The sequence below is a fragment of the Stegastes partitus genome, unplaced genomic scaffold, assembly GCF_000690725.1.
Source record: "Stegastes partitus isolate 25-593 unplaced genomic scaffold, Stegastes_partitus-1.0.2 Scaffold27, whole genome shotgun sequence".
NCBI classification, from domain to species: Eukaryota; Metazoa; Chordata; class Actinopteri; family Pomacentridae; genus Stegastes; species Stegastes partitus.
Window position 1 is genome coordinate 85284 of NW_007577758.1, and position 19426 is coordinate 104709.

A 19426-nucleotide genomic window follows, 5' to 3' on the forward strand; every position below is an offset into this window, starting at 1 on the left:
GAAGTCTTGGTCATGGTGTGCACTTGCCAAAGGTCAAGTTGGCACCCATTTATCCAGATGTTGACCCAACTTGTGGAAAGTGTGGAAGTGCACCTGATCCTTTGCTTTATATGTGTTGGTCCTGTCTGTTATGGCTAAACTGTTGGAATTCCATGTTTTATACAATCTCTGAAGTCCTACAGCATCAAATTAAACCAGATCCACTCTGTGCTATTTCTGGAGCGGCCCCAGACCTTAACTTGCCAAACTCTAAGTTAAAAGTCTTGAAATTTTCATTTTTATAGGATGGATGAGCTATTTTGCTCAAGCGGAGGGACTCCTCATCCCCCTCACATTCCCAGTGGTTCGAGGTTCAGAAAACTATTTCTATAAATTGTGGCGTCCTCTTCTGGATTTCTTTGAAAGACCCTCGACTAGAACCACTGAGTAGCCGAGTAGCTTAAGATTCTCCTGTTTCACGTTCATGAAGAAAAAATGCTAAAAACTAAAATTTCTTGTCAAGTCTGTACATTTCGATGATATTTCGGTGAATAAAAACACCTTTGAAAGAAGTCTTGGTCATGGTTCCCTTTCACCAGCTAAACACCCACAGTGCAGTTCTGCTTGCCATAAATCGACTGCCTGCCTTTCCTGGACATTACAGCATCAATAAGGAAGCGGCTCCACCTGGTGGCTGGACCTGGTAGTGCAGCTGTGTTATCTTAGCGGATATTAAATATTAAATGAATCAAATCTTTGACTGGGAGCAATTAAAACCTAATGTGAACACGTGTGGTAGAAAGTCTAAAGGGTCACTGCAGATCAGTACAAAATGAGTCCTGCTTTAAATGTTTTAACTGTTTAATGTGCATATAAAGTGTATTGAAAAGACAGTTAATCAACATTTTCAGTGTTTTACATCTGAAGTTTGTGCAGCTTTCGGTATCGGGGTAAAGGTATTGATCTGTCTACACAAAGTTTTAACTGGATGCCACTCAGTGTCCAAACAGCTTTTCTTTTTCAGTCAAGTTTGGTAGTTTAGTTGCATTTGTTTCACCGGCATTAGCTCCTAGCATGAGGAGCTAGTCATTAGCATTAGCCGTAAAACACCTTTAAATGAAAAAAAACAACAAATAATTGGAATAATTTTTAAAATATTGCACATACTGTTGCAAATAACAGCAGAAATTGACAAAAAAAAACACCTTTGAAGTGTTTGCCTTCAATTTTATGGCACATGTTAATAAAAGCACTCGTTTTTTTAGTTAATTCCTGTTTCCGTGTGTTAATCGTCCAACAACACTTTGTCTGTGTGTTCAGGTGCGTGACAACAGGTGTGTCAGCGTCAGGCTGCAGGTGTGTCTCACCAGGTCGGTGGCTCCGGCCAGCGTGAACAGAGCCAGGCTCAGGTGAAAGTGCTGCTGGATGATCAGGTGACCCAGAAACGGCGCCAACAAGATCCGACAGACGCACAGCAGGTTGGGGATGGTCCACGGGTTCTCGTACTGCACAGGAACACAACGTACACGAGTTTAAATGTGGACGAGTCAAAGGAAAAACAGTCAACAGCGTTTGTCTTTTACTGAAGCATAAAAAGGAATAACAATGGATAATAATGAAGCATTTGTCCTTTAAACATTAGAATATATATAACAGAATATACATAGAACATACTTTTATTCGTCCCACGAGGGGAAATGTGCAACGTGACGGCAGCAAAGTGATGCAAGAAAAGCAAGAAAACACAACTACAGATTGAAGAGGCGAGGTATATACACTATATATACGATATAAATAAGAACAACAAGGAGATTAAGAACACAAATTTAAGAATATTTGCATGAATTACAGCGTTTCTACTGAAGATAACAGGAAGTCTGCAGCCGAGGACTCTAAATAAAACCGTCCAAACCAACGTCAGGATAAATTCACTACGAGGAAAAGTAGAAAACAAGAGAACAGTTTACTGTTTACTCGTCTGTCAGGCGCAGAACTTCCAAGAAGGTTATACAACTGATTTGTTTAATAATAAGTGAAGCTGTAATAGTTTCACAAACTAAATCAGGAGTTTCCCGTCATGCAAACTTTATTTAAATGTGCTTTTAACGCTGCAGCTGGAAGCGTTTAAACTCCTTTACAGTGTGTTTACAGACATTACTGACGCTGTTTTATTGTAATATTGTCAGTTATATTCTATTTATACCTGTTTTTAAGATTTTTATCATATTTTTTTTAATTTCTATGTTTTTCTTCTCTTTTTACATCTATTCCTTTTCAATCTGTCTTTATTTCACTCGTTATGTGTTTTGGTCTTTTTATCAGTGGACTGTGAAGAACTCTGAACTGCGCTCGGCTCTGTAGATGCTGTTCAGTTTGATTTATTTATTTATTGTGTTTCTTTTATCTAAGCATTCTCAGCACTTTGAACTTCATCGTTTCTTGCCAAACTGATAGTTACACCGAGTCCCTTGTTTGTCCTGCTTCATTACTTTACTTACTTTATGTTTCACCTACCCAGATTAATTGAGGTACTTTCGGTCTATTTCTTGATGTATTTTAACATTTTCTCATCGTAATATTTTAAAGGTAAAATGTGTCACAACATACCATGAGAATCAAAGCTGTGATGCTACAGAGATGACCTACAAATCACTTATTTTGTTTGTTTGTTTTTCAATGGAAAAAACACACAAAGTTCCCATTTAAGACACAATTCATATTACATTTGAAACATCTGCAAAACAATCTTATTTTTTTTCTATTGTATTAGCCTAATTTTATGCACAACCCATGATGACTGAAGCTGTTTTCAGACAAAGGATACGTCACATTCATTCTTAATAATGTCCGAGTTTACTTATGATTTCTTAACAGTGACAGTTTTGTCCATGTGTGATGATAATCTTAACTGTGAGGGATGATTTAAAGTTATCACTAAATGATGACGTTACTGCTGCTGTCTGATGCTGTTTACTAAACTCAGAGGAAATTATCCTGAACACCTGTTTTTGTTTTTAGGCCAATATTGGAGCTGAAATGTGTAAAAATCCTTCATTAAATCACTTCACACAACTTGAAGTACAACTAATACGACTGCTGCAGGTCAGACTAGTGGCAGTAAAATGTTTTGTCTTGTTTTTAAATGTACCACATAGATAAAAGTATTATTAGTTTCAGAAAACCTCCATAAACTTCACCAACAATGATTCATCTGAGCTCAGGTCTGATTAAGAGGCTTCCTTTAGTGCTGCAGTATTCAGTCTAATCCGTCCTTGTAGCTGCTAATTACATTATCTCTGCTGTGCACAGACCACCAGGTACACATTGTACTGTATATATGTACCACCAGGTATACTACATTATACTGTACTGTGTATACACCACCAGGTACACATTGTACTGTATATATGTAGCACCACAGTTATACTACATTATATTTTACTGTATAAATACCACCAGGTACACATTGTACTGTACTGTGTATATTTACCACCATTACTTTAGAAATGTTTACTGCATTTCACTTTTGATACTTTATAGTTTTGTGTTTTTATTTTAAACTCGTCTCAGGATCGATACAGTATCGATCAGAGCCCATCAGCTGTTGTCTCTGTCGTTCACAGCCACACACGTCACTGCCTCTACCTGTGTACGTCACACAGGTGCGTCCGTTTCCTCACCAGCTCTTTGAACTTGAACAGTCCCTGTCCCGGTACCGCCCCGGTGTCGCCCCGCTGCTCCACCGGACCGCTCTCCGGTGTCTCCTCGCTCTTCTTGCTGCTGCTGCATAGTCCTCGCGCACCGGGGGTCAACACGCACCGGAAGCTGGTCGCCGCCGCCGACCTCTCGTGACCTCCCCGGTACTGTAGCGCGCACCCGTGGGTCCGGTTCACCTGCTGCAGGATCCCGCTCCAGCACGAGACCCGTCCGTCCGTCCACCGGAGCCGCAGCAGGCACGAGCCGCTCACCGGCGGCTGCGTGCACCTCGCACGCTCCGGGACAGGTGTGTGCGCGAGCCGCCATGACGCAGGCTCGAGACCGCACACAGCTGCGCGGCGCACGCTCGGGGCGCTGCGGCGCAACGGAGCGGAAATCCGCTGAAAACACGTCGTCATCATGTTCACGAGCACCCCGTTACCGATTCAACGGTCTCGAGAGCTCCGTCCGCGAGCTCATGACGAAGTTACCGACAGCGACGGTCAGAGCCGACAGAGAGCAGCGCGACCCAGCAGGCCGCCATGTTGCCGTAAACCGATACGGCAGGAGGTGTCGTAAAACCTAATCCGCTGGTTATCACCGGTAGACAGTCCAGGGCTTACACTGATGATAAAACTTATTATTTACAGATTAGACAGAAAAAAAACACGAAATAGGCATCAGACACAAGGTTTAAACATATTTATAATACTATTTATAAAAATAAAAAAAAAACGTAATCAGAAACAAGTCTTGATGCCATAATTTAATACCTGTATATTCTTATATTGATTAAACGTATTCATAAAAACTTTAAAAAGTAATCAGGAACAAACCTTTAAAATATTTATGATACCAAGATTGTACAAAATGATGCCATCATTATTTTATTAACAGGAAAATACCATAATTTAATACCTGTAAGTTTATTTTTTATATTGATAAAACTTTAAAAAAGAATTTTAAAAAGTAATCAGGAGCAAAGTCTTTAAAATGATCGACTTGGTGAAACCTAATATTCAAACAAATTGGGCAGAAAAAAGACAAAAAAGTCATCAAGTTTTTAAAATATTTATAAAAATAAGAAAATTACAATTCCATTGACACTGAACTTTACATTCAACTATACATTTATACATAAATACTATACATACAATTGATTTTAAATACATTCTTCTTCTAAAGCGCGGCCAGTTGGTAAAGTAGGTTCTTCTTGTGAAAAGTGTGAAAAACAAAACATCAACAGTGAGAATAAACCACTTTTTTTCCGTATCAAAGTCCAGCTTCAGTGACTATATTCAACAATTACAGAACATTTGTTTGTTAAATGTGAGTATTTTCTGTTTTCTCTCCTCCTCCGACAGTAAACTGAATATCTTTGCGTACATAACTCTGTAATATTTGGCTCCGTGGACAGTTTACGTCTTGATTCAACCCGATCACTGACCTCGTGGTTCGGTGCAGGCTTGTGTCGGTCAGACGGTCTGCAGCTGGTACAGTTTGGACCCTTTCTTCAGCAGGAAGCCTTGTTCGTTCAGCGAACTCAGGAGACCTTGAAAGTCCATCACCTGGAAGAAGATTTAAATCACTGTAATACCAGCATGGGTATAGTGACGATGGCTTCAGTGCACAGCAGCATCAGCTGGGAGGAAAACTAGAGACACTTCCCTGTACTCTACCATGACTAAAGGCAACGTGGGGTTAAAGAGTTTGTGTTAAAGCCACTTCTAAGAAGTTAAAGGTACAAAATAAGGCTACCTGTAAACAATAACACAACATCTAATCAACCTTTTAAATACAAAGAGCTTCTACAGGGTCCCTACACATTTACCAGTACACAATTCAACAGACTTTTTAAGAACCAAATTTACAGATTTCTCAGTACAAAGTAGGTGGATGTTTAAATAAATGGTTATAAAATCTCACACCCTAGATGCTCTGAAACCTGCCCTGTGTTTGATGACACATTCACAGTCTGACTCTTATCTCAGTTTGGGGACAAAACCAACTTCAGTCTTTATCAGCTCGTTAATGCAAATGATTCTGAACCTCTGAACCCCAAAGCAGGTTTAAAAGGCACATTAAAAACCCCCAAAATGACATAATTTATCAGCCTGAAACTGTAAAAACAGAACAGAAACATCAGATTTTCCGACAGTCCTTGAACTGCTCTTCTGTGAGGTACGGTTTGGTTGTTAAAAAATAACCAAATCTAAACTTAAAATAAACCGTTTTCCCAAATCACATTCTGTGAAAACCTGCTGGTGGGTTTGGACAGCATGTTATCTTTAAACAAAAGAGAAAAAAAAGCTGCATCAAAGCTCCTTGAATGTGTAACGTGTGACACTCATTCTGTCTGAGAAAAGTTAAGTTTGAAATTGCATAAGTCTCATTCCAAACTTTGCAAAAAATAAACTATTTTCTCAAACAAGATTCTGTGAAAAGATTGTCTTCTTTATTCATATTATATCTTTTTTTAAACAATTAATGGCATTAGCACTTTGTTATAATTTACAAAAAGCATCTTATTGTGTGTGTTCTTTGAGTTTTCTCTCCTTCTTCATGTGTGTTCTTCTTTATATTGCAGTAAAACATGAGCCAAGAAACAATAAAGTCCTGTTTGGGTTCAGAGAGTTAAAACCTTTTCTGTTAAACATCATTAATGTAATTCAATACCTTTCTCACTTCGTAAAATGTTTATTTAGTGAAGGGATTAACTAAGTGGTTAATTTCTCTCGTCTGTGCTGCATGTTTCTGTGTTTTCACCTTAATGTTCAGTCTGTCGGCGATGGAACGAAGCATCTGCAGGTCAAACTGCTTCTGATTGGTCCTCTGAGCGTGCGAGTGCAGCGCGTTGACCAACCGCTTCCCGGCGCTGCGCTGACTCATTCCTGAGCCGAGCTGAGAGCGCTCAAAGTCCAGGTTTCCCAAACCGTCCGAATACGTGTCGGCCAGACTGCAAACACACAACAAGAGGGAAAGAAGTTACCGTGATCCAGGCCTGCACAGGTTCCAAATGGATTTTAATATTTCAAACAGTGTTTTACAGAGAAATATCAAGATTTGTTATTATTTTTAGGAGGACATTTTGTAGTAATTTAGGGAGAAAAAAACAAAAACAAAAAACAAAAAATAGTAGAGAAAAATGAAAACACTAAAACAAAAGAGGCTCAGATTTTATAAATGCTAATGAATATTAGTTTTGACCAACTTTATCTTCTAAATCCCAAAACCCACCGGCGGGTTTAAAAAAAAAAAAAAAAAATCTCCGAGATGACATCATTTATTAGTGTGAAATTACCATATTTTTTATGTTTTTGCTCCCTGAAGCAACGTGTGACGTCGTTGGGAAACTTAAATCTAAGCTTAAATTCATCATATTTCATTGAAACGACTTTACATTAAAAAATTGCCAAAAATAAACAGTTTGTTTGAACAATAAAATCTGGGCCTTCTGCTGTAAATAGGAACTAATTAGTGACTTGTTGTGACAAACAGTTATGCTGGAAAAATTCAGGGACTTTTTGGCTGAACTGCAGGCGGTGTAAGCACAGAGCAGAGAGGACACGAGTATAAAACAAACTAAAAGTAGCAAATGATCTATACAATGCGGAGCCCCCTCATTTTTCAGTATTACTAACACCTGTGGGCACTTGAAAGATTTATGTGCACGTTGATTCCAGGTTTGTTCAATTTAAAAAAAAAAAAAAAAGTCAATATATAGAAAATTCTACTGCTGCACTTTCAGGACGTCTCTCTCCTTCTTCATGTTCTGGTTCCACACAGCTGCAGGGCTTTATGTTGCAGTAAAAAATGAACCTGCCGTGAGATAAAATGACACAGGAGCAAAAAATACTCCCAGAAAGCTTTTACCTCCACGCCTCCTTTCTCCACATGTCTTGAACTAACTGCGACACAAACACACAACTAAAGCTGTATCGTTACCTGTGTTTCATGATCTCCACCACGTCCTCGGCGTCGCTCTTCGTTGCCGTTTCTCTGAGCTCCAGTTTGGCTCTTGCCTACATAAAAACACATCACGAGCATGAAAAAGTGAATTCTATCTCATGCGTTCACTCATCACATGCAGCCAGATGTGTTGGATGAACACGCCGACATCGTCCCACCTCTGTGAGTCTGATCAGGGACTCCAGCTGCCTGGTGGTGATGGGCGTCGCGTCGGCAGTGTGAGCCTGAGCTCTCAGCGACAGATAGAAGTCCTGCAGGGTCTGAGCTGCTTCAGGGGACAGCGAGGGATGGACGTACTGACGGGCGTAGCTGACGTACTTCCTCAGCAGGCTCGCTGGGATGGGATCCATGGTTTCACCTGCAGGGATCTTCAAACAGATGCGCAGAACTCTAAAAATTAATCACTTGACAGGGCGAGATGTCAGTTTAATGTGTCGGGACATGTTTACCTGCAGGCGCTCCGACAGCGGCATGTCTGAGTGCTCCAGCAGGACTGAGGTCTCGAGCTCGGCGTTATTCCTGGTAACCACGGCGCTGCTGGTCCTGCCTCTTCCCGCCCTGTTCGCCATGACGTGCTCCGACAGGCGGCGGTCGTGCGACTCGTCGGGGATGTCCAGGAGGAGGAAGACGACGTCGAAGCGAGAGAGCAGAGCCGAGCCCATTCTAGGGACGAACAGGAAGACAACCGTGAATACGAGTCAAATGTTCAGACTGCAAAAACCTCCAGCAGTGGCTGCACAACAGGGCAGCTGGATACTGGGAATAACTGACACTGTGATGGTTTGTTTTCCTGCGATATCTGTTGCAATAAAACCGTTTAATCAGATGTGTTGAATAACTCTATTGGGAAAGAAGGAATCACTCCAGAATGACTAAGATGCTTTTGTGGGAGAGAAAATAAAAGAATCATTTAAAAAACTATTTCGTGTGTGAAATATTTGCAGCCTTCATCATTTGGTGCAACTCTGGCAAAGACTTGGTTTTGGCAGCAGATTTAAATGCTCAGACTAATAGTTTAGTGATGGAAAACGAGAACCGTGCAAGTTTTCTTTTTTATGTCAGCAGCACAAAAAGATCGCCCAAAGCACAAAAACCTACTTGAGATTCTCTGAGACCGTCTTTCCTCTGGTGTAATGTCCTCCGATGGGGTTCGCAGCAGCAACGACAGACGTCCTGGCGGGCAGCGAGGACACGATTCCAGCCTTCGCCAGACTCACCGACTGCTGCTCCATGGCTTCCAGCAGGGCCTGCTGCTGCTGACCCAACTTATCGAACTCATCGATGCAGCACATGCCTGCAGAGGATGAGATCAGATCAAACGAACAAACAGGCAACAAGTCGAACATCAGACGAAGGGAAAATGGTTTTCTAAGCAGTTTTTGTGAACTTGCAGCCCCTGCAGGCAGCAAGAGGAAGAACTGTGGAAAACAAATTACAGTTGTGCTGATTTCTCTGGTTTGTCTGGTGCCTTGTAAAACTATTTTATACCTTTTATCTGAGGAATCAAGAAGCAGTCCTGCACTGGATCCACGTATACAAGCAGTATTTTTGTGAAAGATGCCAGATTCCTCTAAATCCAAAATACTTTTACTAGTTTTTTAAGCAATAAAGCTGGAGATGCCAAAGAAAGACGCCAGAGAATCGTCTTTAAAGTATTTTTGATGATTAGATGTGTTGTCGTATTGCAGGCTGGTGGAACAAAAACGCTGACAAATAAAACTCTTTTGTCTTGAACCTTCTTCCTGGTTCTGCTGTTTCCATAGAAATACAGGAAATCAAGATATGATGCAAACACACTTTTAATCGAATGGTTTTCTACCTTGGTCGGCCAACACCAAGGCGCCGGCCTCCAGAGCGTAATCCCCCGTTCCTGCATCTCTGGATAAACTCACTGTCAGTCCTGAAACGTAAACAGTATTTACTACATTTACAACCTGAACGCATCATAAAAGAACCAAATAACTACAGAAAGCATGATTATTTCTTGTGTGTTCCACATTAATGTAGGAGATCTCTGTTCTAAGAGTTCACCTGTGGTGCTGGTGCTGTTGCCACACACATAAATCCCCCTCGGAGCCACATTACAAACCGCCTGCACAGAAAACACAGAGCAGATATTAATACATTATTAAGAATAATTAATTTAAGCCAACATTGGTGCCTAGATGTGGAAAAAGTCCCACAGCTCAGAATAACGTGACTGCATGTAGTTCAGACCTGTTCTGGGTTGAAGGTGCAACAGAAATCACAAGAACCGACAAAGTCGTGACCTTTACAGAAAAGTGAGCAGGATAAGCTCGAGTCGACGTGTTCTGATTAGCAGGAATGAGTCCTACAGTAGCTCGTTAGTCGACAGCGCTGCCTCCTGAGTTACCTGCAGCATCTGACTCTTCCCCAGTCCAGGGTCTCCCACGATCAGGATGTGAGGGTCTCCTCTCACCGGGACGCTGTTCTTGTCGGTGTGTTTCTGTCGGCCTCCAAACAAGGCCAGAGCCAGAGCCGCTTTCACCAGCTGCACAAAAGATACTAGATATTAAACTAAAAGTCTTTTGTTTTCTGGAAAATTGGATGAAAAACAAGATTGAAGACAAAACCAGCGTGACTGAGTGACACAGCTTGTTGTTGTTGTTGTTGTTACCAGAGTGAAACTCACCAGGTGGCCGTAGATGACGGGACACAAAGAGCTGAAAGAGGCGAGGAAGCAGTCAGGCATACGCTAGGACGTTAGAAAGCACAACTTCTAATCGGACGCATCTACCAGTAAATAAAAACACCATATATGCATGTTAATGAAGTAGAAAAATGCTTATATTTACCAGAAGGAATCTTTGACTAAATAGAAAAATCTCTAAAATGGACATGAAATATGTTTATAGAGCTTTAAAGTTAATTTTTGCAGCAGCTTAAATTGGCTAAAACCTACTTTTTGGATTAAAGTTGGGATTTAAATCTGAATTCTGAGAAGTTTCTGGATGTTTTCATGTTAAATTTTTCTTCACTGTGGCTCATTTTTCACTGCAATATAAAGTCCTGAACCTCAGAAATGTCTTTGCTGCATCATGACCCAATGATAACGCAACTAATCTTAAAAAAGAAAAAACAAACACTGGATTTCTATAATTAGTTGTTATAACGAGCTTCATGGTTGTGCAAGAAGTTCAGAATTTTCAGGGTTTTTCATAGAATCTAATTTGCAGTTTATTTTTAGCCCTTTTTTTAAAATTTTTTTTTTAATAAGACTTGTAGAATAAAGTGACTTTGATGAAATATCCCAACTTGAAACTCAGTATTGTGTATTTCTTTACAGATGAGTAGTTCAAGGACTGTTGGAAAATTAAAAATCTAATTATTATTTCTGCTAAATGGTGTAATTTTGATGATTCTTTAAAAAACAACCTGCCTTTTAAAGCCACAGGCAGGTTTTGTGGGTTCAGAGGATCGAACAATAACAGTTGTGTGTAATGCTGGCAGTGAATGTCGTACTGTACGATCAGTCGCAGCAGGTCTGGCTGTGACTGGATCTCCTGGACGGCATAAAGCTCCTTCAGACTGAACTCCTCCCCTGCAGAGCGATCTTCAGCCGACCCTCTCGACCCCTGAGCTCCCGACTTGGACTGCTGACCTGAATGTTCAGAGAAAACACCTCCTCACTGGACTGTTTAGGATTCTGGTCGTCACGTCTGTCTTAGAGATTCGCGGGACGCTACCTTTGGTGTTGCTGACGGAAGTCGCTTCGATGTAGAGCAGAAACATGCACTGATCCTTGTTCCCTCTGGAGCTGCCTGCACACAAGAAACAGAAGATGTTCTGTCAGAGAGGAGGAAAATCTTCTCATTTAAGAAGCTGCATTCACAGAATTTAAGTTAAATAGCAGTTGTGCTGCTCTGCTGGTTTGATTAGAGCGCACTGGGATTATTCTGTTCGATTTGTTGGTGTGGGCTGCAAAAAATTCATTATTCTTATTTCAGTTTGCTGTTTTAGGAAGTGGCCCTCGACAACAGATAACAATGACTGTATAGGAGCTGTTAAATTACAGTCGCATTTCTGTTGGTCAGCGTTTCTGTCAAATAAATGAATTAATGAACAAATGAAACGACCAGAGGGGTGAACGACGAAGCAAGTTGGACATAGCTGAGTTTTATTTGTGTAAGTCGGCTCGGCAGAGATCATGAAAAGTAAACAGACCAAACATAAAAACATATTTATGTGATTTCTGCATCGCCAACTAAATGCATGTCTGGTTTCCATAGCAACACCATATTTACAGTGTACGATACTGTAACTGCACGGCTTCATTCAGTGATATTAGTGACACACAACTCAGCGTGTTAGCAGATAAAACACATTCCCTCAGCTGAGAATCTGTATCGCTCATAGAGAATCAGCAGGAAATAACCTGGTTGAGGGAGACACGTCTTCCAGCCAGTTTAAATCAGAAACTCTGAACATAACCTGCTCCTGACCAGGTTAGCTCCACAGCATCAGTTACCATGGAGATCTAGCTCAGCAGAATCGGTCACCATGGAGATCTCGTTCCACAGCATCAGTTACTATGGAGATCTAGCTCCACAGCATCAGTTACCATGGAGATCTGACTCCACAGCATCAGTTACCAGGGAGATCTAGCTCCACAGCGTCTGTTACCATGGCGATCTAGCTCCATGGCATTGGTTACCATGGAAATCTAGCCAGGTCAAAACAGAGCTACCTTCATGACACTGAAAATTCTGACTTTAGGCTCAACATACCTGCTGACCCACTAATCTGGCTTCATAGTACAGAACTCTGCTGCTACAATATGCGTTAGACTTTACTCCTGACTAACTGTTTGACTGTCCTCAGTATTTATCAGAACACCGGAGGCATTGTGTCCGAACACAGAACCAACTGTGTTTTAATGCATCTGTGTTGGAAACAATCAGCTAAAGAGGCCTGATTTCAAGGATTACAACAATAACACTCTGCTAACAGCCCTGTGGAACACCTGGCAGTAAAATGTTGAACCTGAAGGCATCGGGACTGCAACTACTGAAGCAGGAGAACAGCTTCTTCCCACTTTATACACACGCTACTAACAGTATTTTACATCGGTGTATGTGCCCTCTACTGTGACCAGACTGTGTGTTCGTACCGTCACTGATGACTCTGACGATCCCCGTCACAGTGACCGTGTCTCCAGGGACGCAGCTGTCGCAGAGGTCGGAGGTCAGGTGACACTCTACGGTCCGCGGGATTCGTCCAGTCTCCCTCTGCTCGCCGCTCATCAGCTCCTGCACCCTGAGGCAGCACAAAGAAAGATAATCACCAACAACAACGACGGTTAGCGCCAAACACACTGTGCAAAGTAATGTTTGCATCGTGATCAGGAAAGTGTGCGATAAGAGATGCAGACCATTATCCTACCACAAAGAGAATATTCCCCTTTCTTATCAGAACACATTATTGATAAAAAGCCACTGCTAGAGACCACACACGACATCTTTTGGAGGATTTCAGTCGATGTACTCACTTAATAACCTGCCAGTCGACGGTGTGCGTCAGAGGAGAGCTGTAGCAGGGAGCGAAGGAGCGACTTCGACAGCCGGGCTGGACACACTGATGGATAAATATATCGAAAAACACAAACTGAGGAGTTAATCTGTAAATCTGACTAAAAGCGTTGAAGATGGAGATGTGAGGAGGCTGGAAGGAAAGTTCATATGGCATAACTTGTGTTTAAAAACATGTGGCAGAGTAAACTCGAGTATACCTACCTTGATCGGCGTGGCGTACTTTCCGTGCTGCAGCACCAGAGACAGAGTCTGTGAGCAGGTCAGACACCTGAAGGCCATCCGGCTGCACTGAGGCCGGATGTTGCTCACTCTGACCACGGTTCCCTTCACGCAAACCAGCCGGCCGAACACTCCAGCACGAAGCGTCCGCAGCGGCGTCAGCGGCTCGTAGTTATACAGCCTGAAACAAAGTCATCGTCATTGGCGGCCAGCAGCGGCGCAGGCGTCAGGAAAACAAGTCGCCGAGCGCCTTACCTGGCGCTGATGTGAGGGATGTTGATGATTGGCGCAGCGACGGGAAGCTCCTCCTCCTGCAGCTCAGCGGCTTGTTTCTCCAAATCCACAGTCAACACCTGAAGCACACAAACGCTTTTCAGTCTGGTTTGTTCCTCCTCAGATTAAAGTAAAAATTAAAGATACAAGGTGTGATCAAAAAGTTCAGAGACTGTTCAGAAGAAAATCAAAAACTGCACCAAGCAGCTAAAAACAAAAAAGGCTAAATCTGCCTCACCATTACATATGAATGTCTGAAAGCCTTACGTATGTTTAGGATTACAGTCAGTTCTTGTTGTCAGAACTCGATGGCTCTAGACCTGGTAGTGTCTGCTCATAGCCTGAGTTGACTCACAGAGTTGATAACCAGCTTTGTTTGACTGTTCAGCCTGAATTCAGCTGCACAACAAGTCCTGATGTTAATAGCATGACAGGGACACAAATGGTCCCAGAACTTTTCCATCACACCTCGTAATGTGTAAAATAGTGTGTCAGAATGAATTTCAGCTTTAACTTTGGCTTTAAACGAACATCCGTCGTGTGCTTTTAAAGGCCTGTACCTGATGGATGGCCACTCCCAAACAGCTGAGCATCACCTCCGGCTGCTCCTTCAGCTCTGTGACGATGTCAGGAAGTGCAGCACGGACAGCTTTGTCTCCGGTCAGGTCTGAATAATCCACCAGAACGCTGCCCTGACGCTCGATCTCATCCTGGTCTCAGAAACACAAAACTTTTAATGTACAAAAAATACACAGAGGATAGAACGATTGGTGGACATCCGATATGAAAACAGCCAGTTTGTTAAACAGAACAGCACACGTGACTTACCTTGTCATACAGGTGAATCCTAGAAGTGAAATACTTCTCAAACACTTTGATCTTCACCACACTGGGTGAACTCTCGATGAAGCCTGCACATAAAAACACACAGTAAGACCTCACAGACAGAGAAAACTCCCCTGATCATCACCTGTCTGTTTACAGTACGTTTTATTATCATGTGAAACAGTCTCACGTACTGTCTGTGAAGTACAGACTCCATCCTTTGTAGGGACACAGCGCATCCATGGTGGTCTGCGTGAGGACTGAAGAGACAGTCGAGTAAACTAAATGCAGCTCTTCATTTCATTTATTCATTATCATCATTGACAGGAACAGTGACCAGCAGAAATGTGAAACATTCAGCTGCTACAAGCTCATTTTTATCTGCTGTCTCTGTTCTTCAACAATTAGTGGAGGAATCAACTATGAAATGAATCAGTAACTATTTAGAGATAAATTCTTCATTTCTGCAGATTTACAGGAGAAAACGTAAAATAAAACAGGTCTCACCTCTCTGAGTGCTCGCTGTTTGGCTTCCTGATCCGCCTCCACCTCTCCAGCCTCCTCCTGAGCCTCTTCCTCCTCCTGCTGATCCTCCTCTCCATGGTCGACCCCTCCATCCTCCCCCGCCTCCTCCTCTCCATCCTCCCCCACCTCCTCCTCTCCATCCACCACCACCACCACCGCCCCTTCCTCTCCATCCTCCTCCCCTCCATCCTCCCCCACCACCACCACCTCCTCCTCCTCCTCCTCCTCCTCCTCCTCTCCATCCTCGGCCTCCGCCCCTCCATGAGCCTCCCCTGGATTCTTCTCCACTCATTATTTTATCTGAGATAAATAAGGAAACAACAGAGCAGGAATTAGTCAGAGGGACGAAGCAGGACAGTATTTTTTTCTACTTTCAATTAAAGTTTCAGCAGCTTTCAGTCAAACACATGACAGACGGTGGTTTGATAACTGTCCTAGAAAGGTTTTTGTGCTGCAACGCTCGCCTGCTGACTTCTATTAATATCTGTATCCAGGGCAGCAGCATGCGGTCATACTGAATGAATGTCAAAAAAAAAAAAAAAGCCTTTATAGCTAAGAATGCTGTGCAAATTCTAATGTTTGCAGTACATGTGTAACAACAGGCTTTTTACTTATACACAAGGTCAGTGGTGTTGTTAGGCCTGCACGCCTGAGGCGAAGAAAAGCCTTGAATCAAAACCTTATTGCTTTTTTTCCCCGTAAATAAATAAATGTAAGAATAATTATTTTTAAAAAGCAGCCCTGTATCTATTCATCCGTTATTCCAATCAGGTGTTAAAGCCCTTAAGGGATTATTATTATTATTTTTAATCTGCTTACTACAGCCCAAAGTTGTTGTTTTTTTTTGTCATGTCAATTGTTGAATATGGATTTTTTAAAATTATTATTAACATTTTTTATTATCATATAATAGTTTTACAGCAGGATATTTGCAGCAGTGTCTATAGTTTCCTTAATGAAATATAGCACATGAATTATCTGATAATGAAATACAGCAGCAGGTCGCTGCGTAACAATGAAAACACACCTTTTCCTTATTATTATTATTATCATTACGTTGTTGTCTGAGAAACTGTTTAACCCAAAAAATATAGCTGTAACTTTACTGCCATTCAGAATTCGGTTTAAAAAACAAGTGAATCTAGTGTCACTGCAGTTATTGGCAAATATCTTGCGTTTAAAAAAAGACTCCTGACACAAAACCCCAAACAATCACATCCACTTGGAATTTCGGCGTACAAGATATCACCCAAACAGTTCTTCATTTCAGGAAACTCAAGTCTGCTGTTATGAAGTCGATGTTAGCTAACACTGTTTACTGTCATTTACTGTTTATCAGCGACGTTCGTCTGAATATTTCAGCTAAAACCCTCCGAAAACAGAACAGAGCGACACAAACCTTCAGCTTAGTCCCGAGTAAAACGGTAAAAAATGAAAAAGTGACAGCTGAATTGACAAAAATGCTGCTAACTTCTGTTACTAAACAAATGTCAAAGTTCCCTCCAGTGAAGCTTCTTCTTCTTCTTTGGTTTTAGCAGCTCCGGCTCTCAGGCGCGTCACTGCCCCCAGAGGACACCAGCGGTATTACAGGCCGAAAGACTGCAGTACAGGATGCAGCAGCAGCAGCAGCCAGGATAAATCACTGAAATGTCAAATGAGTCTAAACTGTGTCACATCTCAACAATTGCATGATTCCTAAGTTGAACAGGGGAGTGTTTCATCTTATTAACAATCAAAAATAAGTACTTTAGATGATACATAAAAAATTAAATGCACCCCAAAGTACAAACTCAATACAATCGAAGTGAGTCCAGCTATGATTTCCAATCAGTCTAACTGTATGAACATGGTTCTAAAATGAGCTGAGGACAGCAGAACCTTCTCAGTTCTGGACCTCCACATGGAAAAAACCTGAACAGAGGAAGAGAAACATCTGACTGAGAGACTTGACAAAGATGGAAAAGGATCCAGAAGATCAGTGAGCAGCTAAAACCCAGTGCAGCCCAGTGTGAGCAGTTACCAGGAGGTCTAGAAGGAGCCATAGTAGCACTGATCAGGACTGCAGTGGTCGTCCTCCTACAATGACTCCACGGACAGTCAACTACTTTCACTATGGAGCTGTGAACACCAGACAAAGGCAGCTGCTTCAGACTTGGCACAGGGCTTATCAATGGAGACCAGAGTTAGTGTGAAGCTCGGACAGTGTGAAGGACACTTCAGAACATCAGCCTCTATGGACGGAGGACCAGAACTAAACCTGGCTGCTGCTCACAACTAAACTTCCACATCAAAGTTTGATAAAGAACATGAACAGAAGTCTGATGGATGTTGGAGAACATTCTCTGGTCACATGAAGATTTATTCTGAGTAATGAAAGGTGGACTGACTTTGTTGCATTAAGTTCCTACTGTGAAGCCTGTATTTTTGATAGAATAAATATTCTACTGTTGTTCTTTGAGGTAATGCAGTATCAGGTGATCGGATGTGTATATGACACAGTCCTGTACATCCTCTTAATTAGCTGTGTTCTTTATTGTTTTTAATTATATCTGTGAATACATTTAGTTGATCCTCTCTTGCAAATGGACGAGAAAGTGCAGTTATATCTGGCAGAAATGGAAATTAATGGACATTTAAAGCGCTGAAATACAAACATTTACATGATCCACTGCCTCCATCTGCTGGACGTTTCATGTCACTGCAGACAGATTAAGAGCTGTCATTTGAATTTCACACTATTATACACACCAACCACGTATTACAACCTCACAGAAGATTCAGATTTGTGACTCCAAGAGTGCAAAATAGTGCAAAATACACTAAAACTCAGTGTCTGCTGCAAGAAGAACAAGAAGAAGAAGAAGAATTGTGTCTTGGTGTTTGTTTTTGAGTGCAACCACAGCCCTCTGGTGCTTTATTTTTCCCTTTGCTCCTCCAAAACAACCCCACCTATTTGTATTTGTAAACTTGTGATGACCCCCGTGCACCTTAACGGATTCCTGATTAATTTAAACGTCGCTGCGCAGAACATTGTGGTTTAGCATCAAACCGGGAACGCCGAAAACTGGTCGACGGCAGAGGAAAAAATGCAGGAGATGCTCTCTCGAGGGAGAGTTTCTGAGGGGATGGAACGACAGAACGAACAAGGAGGAAAATCAATAGCTGAACTACTGTGGCCTGGAGTAGTTAGTGGTAATAGCACAGGGCTGAGAGGGATGGATGCACACCAGAGACGGGAGACAGACTGTGAAACAGGTTGCTGCTAAGGTCAGAAACAACAGACAGAGAAATAAAGACAGAGCAGGAGGTACGTCCTCTAATTCTCCCCCGTCATTATCCTCCAGGCGCTGATAGATGAAATAAAGGGCCTTTTTCTGTGTGTTGTTGTGATGATAACTGGTGTTTTCTGGAGGGAAAATGAAGCACCAGACGCTTAATCTCTGCTTGATCAATCAGCGGCCGATCGATGCGAATTTGAGGCGATTTAGCCGACGAGAAGAGATCATTTTTCAGCTCAGTTTGTTGTGTTTTTTTCAGCTGGAGTTCGAGACCCCAAAGATAAGTAGGTGGTGAGTCACGGCTGCCGGGTCGAGGCACGACACGACTATCGATATTTTTCAAATGAGTCTGTGTGTCGAGGGTGAGGGATTTCATTACTGGCGTGTTCGTCGGGGAGGAGACGAGTCGCTGTAAAGTCAAACTGAGTTATTTCGCAGCAGCAGGCCTCTATTTTGGATGCTCAGCTGTTTGCAGATGCTTCCTCTCGATGATTCAATCAGTTTCTCACCTGGAGCTGCAGTCTGCCGCGGTGCCAGCCCACAGAGTTGCCATGATTTAGTTTTTTTCCACATACCAAACCCCCGCTGACTTACAGGCCAGTGATTTATAGCAGATATACAGTTTTGTTTTGTGCCAAATGTCTCTCTTGCTGTTTCTGCAGTCGTAGATCAGCTTGTCTGTTCAGTTCCAGTGTCTCTCGCGGTGTAATACAACAAAAAGAAAGTTTTACAGGAAAAAAAAAAAAGAAAAAGCTGCAGATTGCATGCTGCTGCTGGTGTCGTTTCATCTGCAGATTCTGAAGCTTATGAAGATCTGATTTCTGATATTGTTTGCCTGCTGATGTGGCTGCAGATCAAACTCAGAGCTTAATGTGACGAGTTCATTTGCAAAAACAGAGAACTCCATTTTTGTAGATTTTCAGAAAACTTTTTTGTTGTTTGCTTGAGATAATATCAAACTGAAGTTGAGTGGATGTGACTCAGTAGAAATGACAAAAATAGAGACAACTTAAGTTTGATTGATATCGTCTCAGGTAGACGATGGAAAAGTGGGTTTTCTGAAGGTTTGTGAAGATGGAGTTCTCTGTTTTTGCAAATGAACTCTTCAAT

General features: G+C 42.0%; 2 protein-coding genes across 2 annotated transcripts in view; both read right to left on the reverse strand.

Moving 5' to 3' along the window:
* The window catches only part of crls1 (cardiolipin synthase 1), a 9430-nt gene extending 5208 nt beyond the window's left edge, over positions 1-4222 (reverse strand). Inside the window, exons 1-2 of the mRNA XM_008297995.1 lie at positions 3660-4222; positions 1304-1484 (exon numbers count right to left, since the gene is read on the reverse strand). Of these exons, the coding sequence (XP_008296217.1) occupies positions 1304-1484; positions 3660-4097 (619 nt within the window). The 5' untranslated portion in view covers positions 4098-4222. The remainder of the gene's footprint in view (positions 1-1303; positions 1485-3659) is intronic.
* A 508-nt stretch (positions 4223-4730) lies between these two features.
* mcm8 (minichromosome maintenance 8 homologous recombination repair factor) overlaps positions 4731-19426 on the reverse strand; it is a 21572-nt gene continuing 6876 nt past the window's right edge. Inside the window, exons 2-21 of the mRNA XM_008298006.1 lie at positions 15021-15095; positions 14708-14773; positions 14517-14599; positions 14249-14398; positions 13671-13768; positions 13398-13596; positions 13154-13239; positions 12776-12921; positions 11352-11426; positions 11128-11266; positions 10298-10328; positions 10019-10156; positions 9676-9736; positions 9464-9544; positions 8743-8938; positions 8094-8307; positions 7803-8012; positions 7621-7697; positions 6442-6631; positions 4731-5243 (exon numbers count right to left, since the gene is read on the reverse strand). Coding sequence (XP_008296228.1) covers positions 5151-5243; positions 6442-6631; positions 7621-7697; positions 7803-8012; positions 8094-8307; positions 8743-8938; positions 9464-9544; positions 9676-9736; positions 10019-10156; positions 10298-10328; positions 11128-11266; positions 11352-11426; positions 12776-12921; positions 13154-13239; positions 13398-13596; positions 13671-13768; positions 14249-14398; positions 14517-14599; positions 14708-14773; positions 15021-15095 — 2408 coding nt within the window. The 3' untranslated portion in view covers positions 4731-5150. The remainder of the gene's footprint in view (positions 5244-6441; positions 6632-7620; positions 7698-7802; positions 8013-8093; positions 8308-8742; positions 8939-9463; positions 9545-9675; positions 9737-10018; positions 10157-10297; positions 10329-11127; positions 11267-11351; positions 11427-12775; positions 12922-13153; positions 13240-13397; positions 13597-13670; positions 13769-14248; positions 14399-14516; positions 14600-14707; positions 14774-15020; positions 15096-19426) is intronic.